The following is a 19672-nucleotide window of genomic DNA, read 5'->3' on the forward strand; positions in this document are numbered from 1 at the left end:
ACAATCAAAGGACACTCTGAATCCAGCCAACAATGGATCTGCACCAAACTTGGCACACTACCTACATGGCCAACATTGAATACTGGTGGGGTTGGTGGGGGGGGGGGCTGTTTTTGAATTCTGGGAGTAGCAGTTCACCAAGAGAAGGACAGGCAGAGAGGTCGTCAGCCTTCTCTGCCAAAATATGTGTTTTCTGATGGTCTTTGGTGACCTCTCTGAAATCTCCCTTGCGGCCCCACAGGGGCCCCAACCCCCAGGTTGAGAAACACTGAGCTAAAGTTTGCTTCCTGGCTTACAATACTAAGTGGGGTATCTAGAGGAAGTTCCTGGACCTCAACACTTTTGAAGGTCCCAGTCTGAGACAACAAAATCCATCCTCTCAATTTGTGCTGTCCCCTTCAAGAGTTCACGGGTTTGAAGGTGCTCGCCCCCTGAATTCTTCTATTTTCAGAGTTTCAATGTTCCAGTCAGTAACATTAAAAAATTAAAAATCAAGCACTTCAAAATGTAAAAACTTTTTGGCATTGAGTGTATTCAGAATTTGGTTGTTCGTTAAAGTTTCTTAGGTTTTACAATGAGGCAAAAACTTTCACAAGTGAGAAGTTCTGAAAAAGATTGTTGTCTTGAAACATTGAAATAGTCCATTGTAGGTGAGTAACACCAGGGAACTGCAAAACGCAAAATGAGATGTTTGGAATCAGCATCTGCCTGGGGAACAGTGAAATGATTGTTATCGTGATTTATTTTTGTGTTAGAAGTAACACTCTGAACGCACTTTACAAATAGGTGAGAAAAAAGATTCCCTCAGATAGGACTGAGATCACAGGCAGATCCTTTATAAATACTATATTGTTCAGAACTGAGTTCCACTTGGTGAGCTGTTGCAGAGAATTACCTAGATATGCCTTGTGTTGTTATTATCTTTTTAAACATCTATTGCAGCAGCACTCTGATAATAAGAATTTGTTTGTCTAGAGATGAAGTCTGAAAAATCACCATCAGATTCTGTCATGATTTTCCTGATCTTCATCATATTACTTTTACCGCACGTGGCAGGCAAGAGGAGAGAGACACAGTGTGATCTGGACAGATCCTACGCAGAGGGCTACTACAAAGATGGGGATCTCATTCTTGGTGGTGTGTTATCTTTAGCTCATCAAACTATTCCAAGGCCAAATTATGAAGGGCGTCCTGAGGAAGTTTCTCCTTTCAAGATTCCAAGCATGTAAGAATTTTGTTTCTTTTTAGCTGGTTGAGATACTAAATATTTTGACAGTACAAAGAGAAGTCTGAAGCAAAGGATGGTTCTACACTATTGTTTCAAACTGCAATATATGGCAGTTAGATCCAGCCAGAGTCTCAGGAAGCCAACTTTTGGCACTTTGATTAATGTATAATCATCACGCTGAGCATTATTGAAGATTTCATGGCCGGAATCACTGGCTGTTGTGAGTTTTCTGGGATGTATGGCTATATTCCAGAAGCATTCTCTCCTGGCGTTTCACCTGCATCTATGGTAGGCATCCTCAGAGGTTGTGAGATCTGTTGAAAACAAGGCAAGTGGGGTTTATATATCTGTAGAATATCCAAGGTGGGAGAAAGAACTATCGTCTGCTTCAGGTAGGTGTGAATGTTTCAATTGGCCACCTTGATTAGCATTTAATGGTCCAGCAGTTTCAAGGTCTGGCTTCTTACTGCCTGGGGGAATCCTTTTCTGGGAGGTGATTAGCTGACTCTGTTTTTTGCCTGGAATTCCCCTTTTTTGAGTGCTGTTCTTTATTCACTGTTATGATTTTAGAATTTTTAAATATTGGGAGCCAGAAACATTTGCACCTACCTCCAACAGGCAAGAGTTCTTTCTCCCACCTTGGACATTCCACAGATATATAAACCCCATTTTGCTAGTTTCCAACAGACCTCACAACCTCAGATGATGCCTGCCATAGATCCAGGCAAAGTTTCGGGAGAGAATGCTTCTGGAACATGGCCATAAAGCCTGGAAAACTCACAACAACCCAATCACTCTGAGCGTTTGACCTGTTAGCCAGACTAGATGCTATAGTTCCTGATTGTACGGTGCATATTCCAGTTTGTGATTCTCACCTTCTACAAAAATACCTGGTCCTATGATACTCAGTCCACACCTTTTGTGCTAATCAGTTGTGGAGGCAAGATTAATCTTTCAGCAGATACACATAAAATGGAGGGATAGCGATAGACAGTGCAAACAATTAGGAGAAGTATATAAAATATTAATTTTGCCAACAGTTTGGAGTGCTGAGAGCAGTTAATCTTAACCAATATGGATATAAAAGAATAATTTTGTTCAAAGAGTTTTAGAAAAACCTAAGCCATTGGTGGCCAACATTAAGTACCAGCACTAGTTACAGAGATTGAGTGCCTAGCAATTACTTCAAGCCTTGAAATTTCTTTATAACTTTAACCTTTTGCTTACATTAAAAGATTTTGAATCCTTTTGTGTCATTCAGCTGTATTTCTCTACATTTCTATGTTTACAGCTCTAATCAAGGTCATTTAGCCAGAAGTTCTTGCTAACTAACAGGGTTTCTTCATCCTGTGTCTATGGTAGTAGACCAGCCTTCTATTGCCTAATATTATTTCTGTCCAGGGGAGACCCGTCACTCAGTGGGATTTACCTATGCATTGACCTAAAATAATTGCATAGGTCTTCTGAAGGTGGAGCTAACCAAAGGAGTATCGCCTATGTCTGTTACATAGGAAACGCTTTGCTTTTCTCTCTATCTCCACAGCCCAGAATCAAAGAACTACCAGCACGTCCTGGCCTTTGTATTTGCTGTGGAGGAAATCAACAAGGATCCCCATTTCTTACCTAACATCTCTCTAGGATTTCGCCTGTATGACAACTATTACAGTGGAAGCCAAACCTATGAGAATGTCATCAGCCTACTGTCTGAGAGGGACAAGCTCGCTCCAGTTTGCATACCTTTCTATGGACATTGGCTCTACTATGGTTATGGTCAGTCCTCTTACAACATGAGGAACACAAGGAAAGTCAGACTTTTTGCCAATTACAATTGTCACCGCCAAAAGAAAATGATGGCTGTCATTGGAGCCCAGACGTCAGAGTCATCTGTTCAGGTAGCCAACATGCTGGGGATCTACAAGATACCACAGGTAATACTAACGACATTTCTATATTCCCTTTATCATCATCTGACAATGAGACCTATGGAGAGATGTTGATGTTGAGTTTCTGCATGCAGAATACAGCTGTCCAGCAATATTTCAAAGCCCATGCTCAATGTGCACAATACAAAAACAATACTTTTTTGATGAGTGAAGTACAAATTCTCAGAAGTGCCTTTTCATTTCTGGGGCAACTAACCTAAATTCAATCAACAAATTCCTCTGTGACTTACAATTATGGCATTGGTAACATTGGGACAGTTCACATTTGATATACTCTTGGAAAGGCTCTCCCCCAAGCCTTCCATTACACAGTAGTTAGATGAGAATAAAGGAGTTCTTATTGCTGACTTATGTTGAACTTATTGATTTGTTGTATTCTATTGTGTATTGTTTGTTATGCTGTGTACTATTTCTAATGGAATGGTAGGATCTAAATTTGAGAGACAAATAGTTGCCTTACAAAGTTGTTGGGAGAATACAAGTGAAATTCTTAGGTAAGAAGACCCAATGGTTGGGGGTCACCACAACATGAGGAACTGTATTAAGGGGTTGTGGTATTAGGAAGGTTGAGAACGACTGTCCTAATGTGTTTTGTCAATTGAACTAGCCAAGAGGTCTGATGTTGATTTTTTTTGTCTGCTCATTTGCCATGGCCTTCCATTTTAGCCAGTTGTTGTATGCCCTAATCTTGGATAAACCATCTACTGTATATACTCCCAGTTCTGCTCTTACTGCGGGAGCTGGGGTCCTATTGTCCACTCCCAGAAAACTTCACAGGTGCTGTGATTGTGATTGCTCTAATAACGGTACCTGGTTTAGGCCCCACACTTCTGCTTCATTAAATTTATTTATTACATTTATGGACCATTTTTCTCTGCTACAATATCTATGTCTCTTTTTGATTAATCATTATCCTCACAACCATCGCGTGAGGCATGATGCGATGACTTTCATGCCTCAGTGGGGACTACAACTTGGATTTTCAAAGTCTCAGGGAGTATCTATACCAGTGATTCTCAACCTTCCTAATGCCATGACCCCTTAATAGACTTCCTCATGTTGTGGCGACCCACCAACCACAAAATTGTTTTCATTGCTACTTCAGAACTGTAATGTTGATACTGTTATGAATCATAATCCATCGCAGTGCCAGGAGAGGTGACGGAGGCACCTGCTTGTCCAACCTTGTGGGATTCTTTTAGGCTTGTTCTTCCTGAAACCGTAGAGGAGACTCTTGGGGCTGTGAGAGCGACCACCTCATCTCTGGACCCATGCCCATCTTGGCTCATTAAATCAGCCAGAGGGGGGTTGCTTGACTGGTTTGTACCGATTATCAATGCATCGTTGGAGCAAGGAATTTTTCCATCTAACTTGAAGCAGGCTGTGGTTCGCCCACTCCTCAAAAAAGCCTCCCTTGACTCCACGGTGCTGAGTAACTACAGACCGATCTCCAACCTCCCCTTTCTGGGCAAGGTGCTGGAGCGGGTGGTCACCTCCCAGCTCCAGAGTTTCCTAGACGACACCAACTACCTAGATCAGTCACAGTTTGGTTTCAGGCCTGGTCATGGCACCGAGACAGCCTTGGTCGCCTTGGTGGATGACCTCCGCAGAGAGCTGGACAGGGGGAGTGTGACTCTGCTGGTTCTCTTGGACATCTCAGCGGCTTTCGATACCATCGATCATGGTATCCTTCTGGGTCGTCTCTCCGGGATGGGCCTTGGGGGCACGGTTTTGTCGTGGCTCCAGTCCTTCCTGGAGGGACGAACTCAGATGGTGAAGCTGGGAGACGCCTGCTCTGACCCCTGGCCTTTGACCTGTGGGGTCCCGCAAGGCTCTATTTTGTCGCCCATGCTTTTTAACATCTACATGAAACCGCTGGGAGAGGTCATCCGGAGTTTTGGAGTTGGGTGCCATCTCTACGCGGATGACACACAACTCTACTACTCTTTTCCACCTAATTCCAAGGAGGCTTCTCAGGTGCTAGACGAGTGCCTGGCCGCTGTGTCGATCTGGATGAGGAAGAACAAGCTGAAGATCAATCCCGATAAGACAGAGGTCCTCCTGGTCGATCGTAAACCGGATCGGGGTATAGGGTGGTCACCTGTGTTGGACGGGGTTACACTCCCCCTGAAGCCACAGGTCCGCAGTTTGGGCGTCCTCTTGGATTCTTCGCTTACACTTGAGGCTCAGGTGTCGGCGGTATCCGGGAGGGCCTTTGCGCAACTGAGACTTGTGCGCCAACTGCGACCATACCTCGTGAAGGCTGATCTGGCCGGGGTGGTCCACGCCTTGGTCACCTCTAGAATGGATTACTGCAATGCGCTCTATGTGGGGCTGCCCTTGAAGACGGCTCGGAAACTTCAATTGGTCCAGCGGGCAGCAGCCAGGATGCTAACCGGGGCTCATTATCAAGAGAGGTCTACCCCTCTGTTTAAGGAGCTCCACTGGCTGCCATTTATTTTCCGAGCCCAATTCAAGGTGCAGGTGCTCACCTACAAAGCCCTAAACGGTTTGGGACCACCCTACCTGCGTGACCGCATCACCATCTACGAACCCACACGCTCGCTTCGGTCATCTGGAGAGGCCCTGCTCGTGATCCCACCCACGTCGCAAGCGCGCTTGGTGGGGACACGGGACAGGGCCTTTTCTGTGGCGGCCCCCCGACTTTGGAACGCCCTCCCAAAAGATCTCAGACAGGCCCCTACTCTAGCCGTTTTCAGAAGGAATTTAAAAACTTGGCTGTTCCGTTGTGCCTTCTCAGACTAGGAACCCCCACCCCAAGTCCTAGTAGCACCTTAGCATAACTAATCGTCGCTGCACACCGCACTTTTAATCCTACCTGCCTCCTGCCATTTCAGCACTTTTAACCCTTGTACCCCAGTGCGCCGGCCGAACCAGTTTTTAATAATGTCTTGATGTACTGTCATTGTCATTATTTTGCTTATTGTTTTGATTTGCTTTGCTATTGTTGTGTTATGTTCTCTATTGTATTGTGTTTTGAGGCTTCGGCCTGTGTAAGCCGCATCGAGTCCTTCGGGAGATGCTAGCGGGGTACAAATAAAGTTAATAATAATAATAATAATAATAATAATAATAATGGAAATATCTGATATGCAGGATGTATTTTCATTCACTGGGCCAAATTTGGCACAAATTTTGGATACGCACAAATATGAATACTTGTGGGGTTGGGGGTCGGGTTGGGTTGATATTGTCATTTGGGAGTTGTAGTTGCTGGGATTTATAGTTAATCCTCAATCAAAGAGCATTCTGAACTCCACCAGTGATGAAATTGAACCAAACTTGGCACACAGGACTCCCATGACCAACAGAAAATACTGGAAGGGTTAGGTGGGCATTGACCTTGAATTTTGGAGTTGTAGTTCACCTACCTCCAGAGAGCACTGTGGACTCAAACAATGACAGATATGGACCAAACTTGGCATGAATACTCCATTATGCTGAAATCTGAACACTGGTAGAAATTGACTTAAGATTTGGGAGATGTAGTTGCTGGGATTTATAGTTAACCTACAATCAAAGAGCACTCTGAACCCAACCAACAATGGATCTTCACCAAACTTGGCACACTGCCTACATGGCCAACATTGATTACTGGTGGGGTTGGGGGGCTGTTTTTGAATTCTGGGAGTTGTAGTTCACCAACACCAAAAAGGAAGAGAAGGACAGGCAGAGAGATCTTCAGCCTTCCTTGCCAAAGGGGTTCCTTAGACCATCAAAAATATGTGTTTTTGGTGAATCTTCTGAAAAGTCCTTCGAACCACCCCCCCCCCCCCAGGGGTCCTGACCCCCAAGTTCAGAATTGCTGATTTGTACTTTAGAATTTATACTTTTTGGCACCACTGCTACGGCTCAGTGCTATAGAATCACAGGAATTATAGTTTGGTGAGGTTCAGCAGTATTCGACAGAGAAGGCTACAGACCTTGTAAAACTAATACTGAAATGGCAGGAAGAAGGTTTCAGGAAAAGAGACAAAGAGAGTTCCGGAGGTCTAAAAAAAGCATGGATTTATTTCCAGCTGGGACCCTGGAGTGGACTTGCATCCAAAAGCAAACCAGAGCAATGAAATAGGCGTTGACTGTGCCTTTTATAGATTCCAAATATAAGCAAACAAAGAACATGGTTCTACATACATTAACGTCACTCACTGCATCACCTTAGCATCATAAGAACATCAAATTCTACCTTCCAACATACAAAAGGCATGTGTCTGTGTATTTCCTTCTAGCAGCATCTTACATTCATCAATCAAGGGGCCCACTTTGACCTGTCATGAGGGAGAGGCATTGGCTCCTTCCCTAAAGGAAGGCACTGGGCTTTTTGTACCAGCCTCTGTGGCTTATCTCTCTCTTGGAATGTATAGATAACATGCCTCCCTCTTCAGCCCATCTCTTGCTGTGCCTGGACGCAGCTTGCTTGTCCATTAGCATTCTTTCTATAGAGAGAGAGAACTTGATTTTTCTATACATTTCAGTGCTTATAAAGTACATACATAAATCAATAAATATCTATTTTTCCAATATCTCCTCATCAATTCCCCCCTTTAGGTGCTTTAGACTTCCTTTTTAATTTATTTTCAGCCTAATGCACCTGTTTAACTTCTATTTTGAGAATAATTTCCTTCCTTTATTCAAAAGCATTTACCTGGGGTTGTTCCTAGAACCTGTATTAATCTATGTTGACACCACTGAAAAAGACTAGGAGGATTTTAAGACTCTTTGGTCTGCCTTTTGCTCTTTTAAGAGTTGAGTAGCAAAACTATAACTTCCTCCTTAATCAATGCAGGCAGAAAGGAAAATTTTACAATTGACTCAGAATGTTCATATATCTCAAGTTAGCATTTCTCCCATATTGATCAAACACAAATTTGCATGCTTATTGAACCAATTACCATCTACTTTCAAAATTGACACACAAATAAACACATATATCACTACAAAGCTCTCATTCTTCTGGAATCTGACTGTATGTAGAGTAACCATTCCCATAGGTTACAATAAGGCCTAGTTCCGTCTTCTTTCCTCTCCAGTTGTGGGTCTGACAGTGCATGGAGCTTAGACGCTTCCAGGTATGGACTTAAGCTGCAGTGTCTAGCCCAATCTTCTCATCCTACAGCAGGTGCAGATCTGACAGTACGTTGAACAAGACAGCTTACAGGTTGTGTCTTGTAGTAATGTCTAATCTGAATCTTCTTTCTGCCAACTTTCTCCATTAGGTTAGAACAACCACAATCCTGTGTTATTTTTAAGCTTTAGTGGGTGTTTTGGATCTAGAATAGCTTGCTAACTGGGAGCAGCTTGCTTAATTCTACCCCAAGGGAGCAAGGTTTGATTTCTGCTACCTTAACTGCACTAGGTGATGTAAAAATCACGACATAAAGACCTTTTCATTTGAGTTGCAAAGTTTCTCATTACCAATCTTTAACCCACACCTGGCTTAAACAAACGAGTAGGGATCAGGTGTATGTGTGGCCTGAACTCATAAGCATTTGCCATAACTCTTGCAACAATTTCCCAAAGCAACCATGTCCTGTCTCTTTGCCTGGGCCCTTATCTCATGCAATTCCCCTTTGTGACCTTGGGAATGAAGGAGGGGGCCTCTCATAAGATATTTCAAAAGAAGACAGTCTAATGGTTCTGGAGGGTGGGGGTGCATCTAATATGTACCACTGCTACAACTATGACTTCAAATAGTACATTTACACAATGCTGAGTACCTGGGGCAGGCATTGCTCCTGACATGGAGTGTTTTTGGCACAGGTATGACACCTAGCTAAAGCTACAATTGTCAAGAAGTGAAGACAATCTATGTTTAACTGTCTTTCTAAGAGCTTAGCTAGTGCCATTTTCCTGAAATGACTCATGAGTTCCTCTTACTACCTCCAATGCCATGGTTCTGGGGACAATTATTCTTCATCTGGAAAAGCTCACCAAACAGTAGAGTTAGCTGAGTCTATTTCACCATTGTCCTGGGCCCATTGTTGCTCTTCCTTATTATAGGTGGGCTGCACACTGGGATTGGGCAAGGGGAGAAGGGTAGCCACCTGAAGGGGTCTGGCAGCTGCTTCCTTGGCAGTGGCATCTGCCCTCTGGTTTCTTCTAGCTACAGGATCCTGCCCTGCTTGATGTCCCTTTAATGCATTACAACCACCTGTTTTGGGACCCATACAGCTTCTAAGAGATGCAATAGCTCTTCTGAATGTTTTAACTGGTTGGCATGCTGTTGTTAAAGGTCCTTTTTCTTTGTAAAGTTCACCATGGACAAGTAGCACTGAAAATGCATGCTATGTATCAGTGTATATGTTAAGTGCATATGAACTCCTTGCAATTGAACATCTGTCAAGTCAGGACAACTGGCATATAATACAGCTATGACGTTCCTCTTGCAGGAGGAGAGCTAGATTCAAGGTAGTGCATTGCTAAACCTTAATGGAAGGATTCTCACGCAACAGTGCCTGATATTTTAGCATTCTTGAGGTGCTAAGCAACTGGTTCCTTTGAGTTCTAACAGTCTATAGTTTGAGTTAAATGCCTATTGCTACATCTTCCTTCTTAGCAACATAACGAGTGAAGGATTTAGTTACTTCAGGCAGGCCTAAAGCTGGTGCTGTCCTCAGCGCAGATTTTATTTGCTGAAAGACAGCATTCTGCTCTTGTGTCCACTGGAAGGGCTCTCTTTCGCGCCCCCCCCCCTTTGTGACTTGACACAAGGCTTTGCTCATTACATCATAGAGATCCAAATTTTACAGAATTTTGCTGCATCTATGAACTTGCTTCCTTGTATTGGGGGCTGAGATTTGGCAGATGGCTTGCTTTCGCTCAGTTTCTAGGTTCCTATGACCCTCTTTTTATCTGGAATCCTAAGCTTTTGACTTCAGTTTTTTCATGGCTGGGTCTAGGAATTGGGTGTTTTCTTCAGACTAACTAGCCAGGCTCCTGTAATCAGCTGTACTATTTCTGGAGGTATGCATTTGGCCATCCCGGGGGGAATAGTTTTCTGCCCATACCTCAGGAGTTTCAACATTTCTCCTATTCCTTTTTCTCTGAGCCTTTTTAAACTACTAGCAGCCTCCACCATGGGGCAGGTGAGGTGCAAAAGGCCTGTTATTTTCTAAAGCCATCTTAGCAAATTCATTTTCTGAAAGAATGCTCTTGCTCTTAATTTGCATAGCCAGTCTCTTCCCAGCAATTGAACTGGGCAGTTAGGCATATATATAAAACTGAAGGTAACTTCTTTTGTTGCTAGCTGACATTTTCTTTCTTTCTCTTTCTTTTCTTTTCATTTTTCTTTCTTTCTTAGGAAACAATGTAGACATTGATCTCCAGTGACTCCCATGACTTTTATGGCTTTCTGAGTTATGGGGGCCACTGGGGTGGTAATCACTGATTTTTCTTTTCTGCTCTCATGTCTACTAAAAATGTTATTTCTTGGGATCCTAATTCTTTCTAATTCAATGCCCTTGATTCTTTTACAGTTTGGACATTGGTTCTGCGCAGGGAGCTGTCCTCTTTCTGGCTCATAACTTCACCCTCTGCTTCGCCCTCTGCTTGGTTCCATTGCCTTAATGCCACTGACAAGCAAACGGCTTGAGCCTTCATTTGTCACTGTTTATCTCTCTTCTTTTGATCTCTATTAGCAACCACTCTGTTAGCTACGTCTGTTAGAAATGAGTGGCTGTGGACTCACACAGCAAAGAATCTGAGTCATCTATATCATCATCTGATGGGGAAAGTTTCAGGTATCTTCTATGTAGGGACACTGGGTGGTGTTGGAGGGCTTATGCTGGCTTCCTGCTGCTGGTGGTTGGAGGGCTGAATTTGCAGGATTTGGGGATCTCCCATCATCCCAGTAGAGTAGGGAGGTGAGGCATTTCTTCCTCAACAGAGTGGGGCAGGATATGAGATTTGATCTCATCAGTTCCTGCCCAAAATCTACTTTTGCAAAACTTTTGTCAAATCTGGTAACAAATCCTAGCAGGGATTTAAGCTTGCTTCTGAAGGGCCATCCCATGTTTTAGTCAAACAGACAACTAATACACCAAAGAGGGAAAAAGGAATTGTGGGACCTAACCACACAGCATCTGGGCCCTTTCATACAAACATTCATTCAATCAATCATGCATTCAGACAATGTACCTAGGCTTTTCCCCAACCTTCTTTCTTATCTCTAGGCAGTCGGTTTCCCTTTTCTGGCACAGCAAAGCAAAAAACAAAACCCCAAAAAAGTCTACTCGGGACTGCCTTTTTCCAGGTTAATTACTCCTAGGTGGTCACTAGCAAACACAGCTATGACCTCTCCTGACGTCTACACTCTTCTAAATGTCCTTTTTTCACATTCATACTTGCCTGATCCATGGTTTTCACAGCCTCTTAGATGAAAGGATGGAATTTCGTCGGAAGCAGCAGCCCGTCTTCACCTTCCCGAGAGTCGCTCCAGTGCTAAAAAGGCACTGCCAGCCGGATAAAGGGTTGCTGTCAAAAATGATGAAACTGGTCTACTGCCCCGAGGAATCTTCAAGGCTTCCCAAAAAAGCACCTTTCTTTAGTCTCATTTTCTGCAAACCTTTTTAAAATCTCCTGCCCACATCCTCCTGGCTGGCTCACCAAAAAGAAATGGCAGGAAGAAGGTTTTAGGAAAAGAGACAAAGAGAGTTCCGGAGGTCTAAAAAAAAGCACGGAGTTATTTCCAGCTGGAGCCCTGGAGTGGACTTGTGTCCAAAAGCAAACCAGAGCAATGAAATAGGCGTTGACTGTGCCTTTTATAGATTCCAAATGCAAGCAAACAAAGAACATGGTTCTACATACATTAACGTCACTCACTGCATCACCTTAGCATCATAAGAACATCAAATTCTACCTTCCAACATGCAAAAGGCATGTGTCTGTGTATTTCCTTCTAGCAGCATCTTACATTCATCAATCAAGGGGCCCACTTTGACCTGTCATGAGGGAGAGGCATTGGCTCCTTCCCTAAAGGAAGGCACTGGGCTTTTTGTACCAGCCTCTGTGGCTTATCTCTCTCTTGGAATGTATAGATAACATGCCTTCCTCTTCAGCCCCTCTCTTGCTGTGCCTGCACGCAGCTTGCTTGACCGTTAGCATTCTTTCTATAGAGAGAGAGAACTTGATTTTTCTATACATTTCAGTGCTTATAAAGTACATACATAAATCAATAAATAAATACCTATTTTTCCAATATCTCCTCATCAATACTTCCATGGTCCCATAGTATTCAACCATGACAGTAAAAGTAGTGTCTAACTGCATGCATTCTACAGTTTATATCAGGAATGGGCAAATTTTGACCCTCCGGGTGTTTTGGACCAACTCCCACAATTCCTAAAAGCCTCAGGCCCTTTCCTTTCAGAGACCAGGAATTGTGGGGCCTGAGATCAGGAATTGTGGGAGTTGAAGTCCAAAATACCTGGAGGGCTGAAGTTTGCCCATGCCTGGTTTAGATGCATTCCCAGTCTATGATCTAATCACAGCAATAAATATCTTGCTGAATCCTTGCTGTACCAACTTATCTGACAATTCTTTCTGTGTCCACACAGATCATTTATGGCCCCCATGACCCCATCTTCAATAATCAAATTGAATTTCCCTCCTTGTATCAAATATACTCAAGTGATGAACTTCATCTTGTGGGCATAATCCAGTTGCTTCTGCACTTTGAGTGGACATGGATTGGACTTTTTGCCGCAGCATATGGCAGAAGTGGGAGCCTCATCCATAAATTAAAAATGGAAATGGAGGAGAATGGGATCTGTCATGAATTTCTATTTTTCTTTGATAATCCTTTAGCATTTTTCAATGAACTGGAACAGAAAGACCAAGAGCTAAGGAGGTCATCATGCAAAGTGGTGTTTGTGTATGGTGATATCAACTTCCTCTCAATAATATACTTGCAAACAAAGGGGATATTGGCAGGGAAAGTGTGGTTGACCACAGCGAAGTGGGACACTAATCTGCATTTAAGAGCAGGACAATTTTCTGGTGCTTTAACCTTTGTATCCCATCAGAAAGAGATTTCAGGATTCCGGCATTTTCTCCAGTCTGTGACTCTGAACAAATATCCTGATGATGTTTTCATTAAGAGTTTCTGGAGCCAAGTATTCAACTGCAATTTGCCTCCTCCCTATTCATGGCCTCTACAGCTTGGAATTAGGTCATGCAGTGGTCAGGAGAAATTGGATGGCCCCTCTGTATCCCATTTTGAGATGAACATGAGCCCCCTGAGTCACAGTATCTTCAAAGCAGTTTTTGTGGTGGGCAAGGCACTGCATTATATTTATTTGGATAGATCAAAGCAAAAAAAGGGGAGAAATATTCTGAAACCTGGGAACATCCCTCTCTGGCAGGTGAGTCCTTTCACCTTGACAACAACAAGATTGTCACACAATTGCTTGAGTCACCTTAGTAAAGGTAAAGGTTTTCCCCTGACATTAAGTCCAGTTGTGCCCGACTCTGGGGGTTGGTGCTCATCTCAATTTCTAAGCCAAAGAGCCAGTGTTGTCCATAGACACCTCCAAGGTCATGTGGCCAGCATAACTGCATAGAGCGGTGTTACCTTCCCGCTGAAGTGGTACCTACCTATTGATTTACTCACATTTGCATGTTTCCAAACTGCTAGGTTGGCAGAAGCTGGTGCTGACAGCGGAAGCTCATACCGCTCCCCGAATTCGAACCTGCGACCTTTCAGTCAACAAGTTCAGCAGCTCAGTGGTTTTACCCATTGTGCCACCGGGGCCTTGGAGGCTCCCAAAACAGAAATAAAAACAGAATTTCTGTATGGCGTATTTGAAACTTGCCCAAAACCAAGCTTCATGTTGTCTGAAAGTTGCAGTTTAAAAAAATGCTTAAGAATCGTCTTTTAGCTTCTGAACCTGCTTCCATCTAGCTTTCTTGACCATTACATGCATCAAACCCCTGCTCTGCACCTGGAGAGGGGCAAATGGAGGGATGTGATGCTCATCGTGCTCTGCAAACTCTCGACCATTTCTCTCCCTTGACAGTCCTGTAACTGCCAGTTCAAGAAAAAGGGTTTGTATTTGCAAATCCCATTGAAATCTGAAGGCATTCAATAAGACTTACCACCTCATCTGACGGGCTGATTTGACTGCTGTATGTTGCTTGCTCTTTACTTTCAACATGGACCCATTACACGACACATGTGTACTTACAGCTGGGCTCTGTGCTGAAAGGGGAGAGCAAGCTGTATATGCCACGGCAGTGGCAACATGGGAGGCTTCCTATGTTGCCTTTGGATCGATGGGAGGAAGTTGGCTGGTGATGCTTCCCCTCATGGGATGGGATCCCAGGATAATCTGTCGGGGGTGCTTTGAATGTGATTTTCCTGCTTCTTAGCAGGGGTTTGGACTGGATGGCCCACAAGGTCTCTTCCAACTCAATGATTCTATGATTCTATAACCGGCTTTCATGATCCTTGCCCCTCTTGGCTGATTGTTCAGGGAAGAGATACTCGTACAGTTAGATTTCAAAAAACAACAAATTATCAATCGGTCTCTGCAGGAAGGGAATTTTCCACACTGTTTAAAAGAAGTAGCCAGACCACTGCTGAAAAAGCCCTCCCTAGATCACTTGGACCTTGATAACTACAAACCAGTGTCTAACATACCTTTTCTGGGAAAGGTGATCGAGAAGCTAGTTGCTTCCCAACTCAAGGCAATCTTGCATGACACATGCTTCCTTGAGCCATTTTATACTGGCTTCAGAGCAGAATATGGAGTTGAAGACTGCTATGGTCTCCTTAGTAGATGATCTCCAGCTCAACACTGACAAGGGGTGTTTGTCCCTGTTTGTGCTTCTAGATCTCCCAGTGGCTTTCAAAATCACCAACCATAACATCCTTCTGGAAAACATTTTTTTTTGGGGGGGGGGGTGCATTTTAGGTCCTTATTAGCATTACATGAAACACTGAGAGATCATCTGGAGACATGGGGCAAGGTGCTATCAGCATGCTCATGACCCCCAAATATATTTCTCCATGCCTTCAAAAACCGATTCGGCTAAGGATAGTGTGTTTCCACTGAAAGGATGCCTGGAGGAGGTAATGGACTGAATAAAGACAAGGTGAACTGAGACAGTTATGTTCACCTTAGTGGATGATCTCCATCTCAACACTGATAGGGGGAGTTTGTCCCTGTTGGTGCTTTTAAATATCTCAGCACTTTTGATACCTTTGACTGTGCTGGTACGGCTGTACCAGGAGCTCCAAATTTATTTGCTTTGTATTAAATGTTTGCTTGCAGCCCTGGGTTTCAGGGACTTTGCAGATAGGTGGCTTCCTTTGGTTGCAGTCATAGGGCAAGTCACCTATCCATCATCATTAAGTTTTGGTTCCGCCCCTTGCTCAGGGCAATTGGGAAGGGAAGGGAACCATTTTTTAGTCAGTCTCAACAAGGAACAGGACATGTGCAAGCTCCCCCTGTACAAAAGCTTCAACCCTTAAGACTTTCCGGGGGGAAACAGTCTTAAGAGCATCAAGACTTTCTGGGGGGAAACAGTCTTAAGAGTCTACCAGTTCGACCTGGTAGCGGAGCCCACATCAGTAAGGGTTAGATTACAGTCAGCCTGGGAGAAGTTAAAAAGGGGATTTTCCATTTAAAATAAAGAAGAAGTTATTCAAGACAGTTGCCTGTCCTTCGTGGGCAAAATTAGGAAGTCACCAGTTGCATAAAGCTTGGAAGCATTTGTTTAGCTTTATTGAAGACAAGAAAAGTTTCTGTTAGATTGTTCATTAATAAAAGACTTCTGTTATACTTCACAAGCCATCTAAAGTTCATTTGTGGTGGAAAACCTCTGAGAACTTCTCCTTGGGCCCCCTGGCTTCCCGCTGGGCAAAGGTTGCAGGTCCTGTTCTAAAGGAAATTCTTTACAGGCCCAGTGCGCAACAGAACATTGACCATGGTATCCTCTGGAATGCCTGAGGTGGGAGGAGGGTTAGAATTGGAGGCACAATGGTTCTGATTGTACCTCTCAGGAAGGTTCCAAGAGGGTGTTGGCCCTCAGAAAGGGAGCTATGTGGCATCCCACAAGATGACATCCTCTTCCCCAATGCTTTTCAACATTTGCATGAAACCATTGGGTGAGATTATTAAGAGGCGTGAGACAGGGTGCTATCAATATGTTGTTGATACCAAAATATATTTCTCTATGCCTTCAAAAACACACTCAGCTAGGGATAGTAAGTCTTTTCTGAATGAATGCCTGGAGGAGGTAATGGATGGATGTAGGAAAACAAATTGAAACTGAATCCAGACAAGATAGAGGCAGCTTCGCCCCATGGAGCAGACACTGATCTGGCAATATAGGAAGTGTCTACGTGACTACGCATGCTCCTCACTTCCCTTCATGTGATTGTCCTGCTAGTTGGCGAAGCAATGTGAGGCGAGATGAGGGCTCTACGTCTCGCCCTTAAGAGGAGTGCTGGGGGCGGCCATGTACTAAGGCCATAAGAATCCTCCTAACCTAGGGATCAAGGTGTATCAACCAGTTCTGGATGGGGTCACACTCCCCCTGAAAAAACTGTGTTTGCAGCTTGGAAGTGCTCTTGCTAAAATATGAGTTTTACAAAAAAAAAAATTAAAAATTTTGAATCCTTAACCCATTGAAGGCATTTTTTGAAACAATGGGGTTTGGACACTTCATAATACACAATGCACACTTATATTCTTTATTATATTCAGATGCACTGGTTCCTTAAAAACATACTTTACAACAAAACTACCGTGGAAGATGCCATTTTTGATGGGAATGGACACATGGTAACTTACAATATTTTGAATTGGTTCCTGTTCCCCAACAACTCCTTTCTCAGCGTGAAAGTTGGGGAAGTGAACCTTGGCTCTGCAAAAAATCACAGTATTGCTATTTATGAAGAAATGGCCTTATGGAATAACAAATACTTCCAGGTAAGTCATGTTGTATAACTTCGTAATTATTGATATTTTTAGCTTATTTTAAAATTCAAAGATTGACTCTCTTCAACCAAAGTGGGTTTTGGGTGGGATAGAATGATCCAATTATTGAATTGTCCTTAAAATATAATAATGCATCAATCAAACAAAACAAAATAGTTACCCATGAACCAGCTCAAACTAAAATGCAGTGTTAGAGATCAACTTGAATTCCCCATAAAATGAAGCATTTTACTTGGCAGCTGAAAAGCATAGGACAGTGATGCTCGGGAAGTGTCCATGAGAAAGGAATTCCAATATTCTTTTGCTCTTACATCTTCATTACATGTTTGTTTTACCAAAGTACTCAGAAACCTTTGTACATGGTTCGGTTGTTATGGGAGCCATTTCAATTAAAAATGCGCTACAAAAATGATTGCTTTATATATATTTTAATTTTTCTCATTAAATCTGCATAGCCACCACATTCTGTCTGCAGCCATAAATGTTCACCTGGGTTCTGGAAGATTCCTTTGAAGGACAAATCCAAATGTTGCTTCCAGTGCATTGAATGTCCTACAGGAAAAATATCCAGTATGCCAGGTAGGATAGCCCTTGGATAGATTGCCAATATTTCAGCCAAGAGAAATGCACAAAGGCAAATAGATAAAAGTGTCCTCTGATTCGTGTTTTCTAGATATGGATTATTGCGTGGATTGCAAAAAGGACCACTATCCAAACAATGGAAGAAATAAATGCATCCCAAAAAACATCACCTTCCTTTCCTATGTGGAACCTTTAGGAATTGCTTTAGCTTTCACTGTGTTATTTTTTTCATTCTTATCTGCGTTAATATTAGGAAACTTTATCAGATGCAGAGAGACTCCCATAGTTAAAGCCAACAACCGGCAGCTCAGTTATGTCCTCCTCTCTTCCCTCATACTTTGCTTCCTCTGCTCTTTGCTCTTCATTGGACGACCAAGTAAAACGACCTGCCTTCTTCGCCAGGTAGCCTTTGGGATCATTTTCTCTGCCTCTCTTGCTACAGTCTTGGCCAAAACCATCACCGTGATTCTGGCCTTCAAGGCCACAAAGCCAGGCAGTGGTGCACGGAAATGGCTGAGACCTAGACTTTCATACTTCTTTGTGCTGGTCTGTTCTCTCATTCAGGCTGTGATTTGTATTGTGTGGTTGGGAACCTCCCCTCCATTCCCAGATGCGGATTTCTACTCGGAGCCTGGACACATCATCCTGGAGTGCAATGAGGGCTCATCCATTGCCTTCTATTCCATTCTGGGCTACATGGGTGTCTTGGCTTTGGTGAGCTTCATTGTGGCTTTCCTTGCCAGGAAGCTGCCTGATGTGTTCAATGAAGCCAAGTTCATCACTTTCAGCATGTTAGTTTTCTGCACTGTCTGGGTATCCTTCATCCCAGCCTACCTCAGCACCAAAGGGAAATATATGGTGGCTGTGGAGATCTTCTCTATATTGGCCTCCAGTGCTGGACTACTTGGCTGCATCTTTTTCCCAAAATGTTATATTATTTTACTCTATCCAGATAAGAACCAGAAATCACATTTAACCAACAAACATTTCCAGTGATATATAAATGCTAATGGGTGTCTCATAAGTGTAAATATTATAGCAATGCTGATGAAAAAGGAGGTTTTGTAAGGTTCTGTATTGTTTGTGATTATTTCTTTGATGTCACCCATTGGAGCAAAAGTTTAGAACAAGGTGCCAAGCAACTATGTGTGGAGGATTACACTGGATCAGTTTCAATTGCTGGGCACTGTTGATGTGGACATGCTGCTGGGGCAAAGAAGAGCAACCTTCTTTCTTGATCCCTGCACCTCTTGACTGGTCATCCAGGAAGGAGATGCAATTTGATCTCAAATACAACAAATAACACTATGTAACAAAATGTGAAAAAAGTTTTATATCCTGCTTAATTTTGTGGTATATACTTTGAAAGTATTTTTGTACTCCAGAAATGTCATTTTTGTGACTGTCACAAACTATATTGAATTAGTTGAGACTCTATGAGATATTCACTGAAAAACTATAGTGAAATGTGCTTCAGTATGTCTCCCCTGGGGCCCCCCCGGTGGCGCAGTGGGTTAAAGCACTGAGCTGCTGAGCTTGTTGACCAAAAGGTCACAGGTTTGATTCCAGGAAGCGGCGTGAGCTTCCGCTGTCAGCCCTAGCTTCTGCCAACCTAGCAGTTCGAAAAAATGCAAATGTGAGTAGATCAATAGGTACCGTTTCGGCGGGAAGGTAACAGCGCTTCATGCACTCATGCTGGCCACATGACCTTGGCGGTCTCTATGGACAACGCTGGCTCTTCGGCTTAGAAATTGAGATGAGCACCACACCCCAGAGTCAGACATGAAACTTAATGTCAGGGGACAACCTTTACCTTACTATGTCTCTCCTGCAAAACCAAAGCTTTTGTAATTTAATAAACTTTCTCTATGTTTTAATGATAGAACCAATTAGGAATTCAAATTTATAACCCAGGAGAATAAATTGTGCTACATAATGTTATCAATGCATCTCTC

The 19672-nt window shown here is 43.2% G+C and overlaps 1 protein-coding gene across 1 annotated transcript; it reads left to right on the forward strand.

Moving 5' to 3' along the window:
* Positions 1-977: 977 nt before the first annotated feature.
* Positions 978-18713, forward strand: LOC132780633 (vomeronasal type-2 receptor 26-like). Its single transcript, XM_067460761.1, has 4 exons — positions 978-1225; positions 2772-3156; positions 17591-17714; positions 17809-18713. Exons 1-4 carry the CDS (start codon positions 978-980, stop codon positions 18711-18713), a joined length of 1662 nt encoding a protein of 553 aa, XP_067316862.1.
* Positions 18714-19672: the final 959 nt, after the last annotated feature.

Source organism: Anolis sagrei, chromosome X (assembly GCF_037176765.1).
Source record: "Anolis sagrei isolate rAnoSag1 chromosome X, rAnoSag1.mat, whole genome shotgun sequence".
NCBI lineage: Eukaryota > Metazoa > Chordata > Lepidosauria > Squamata > Dactyloidae > Anolis > Anolis sagrei.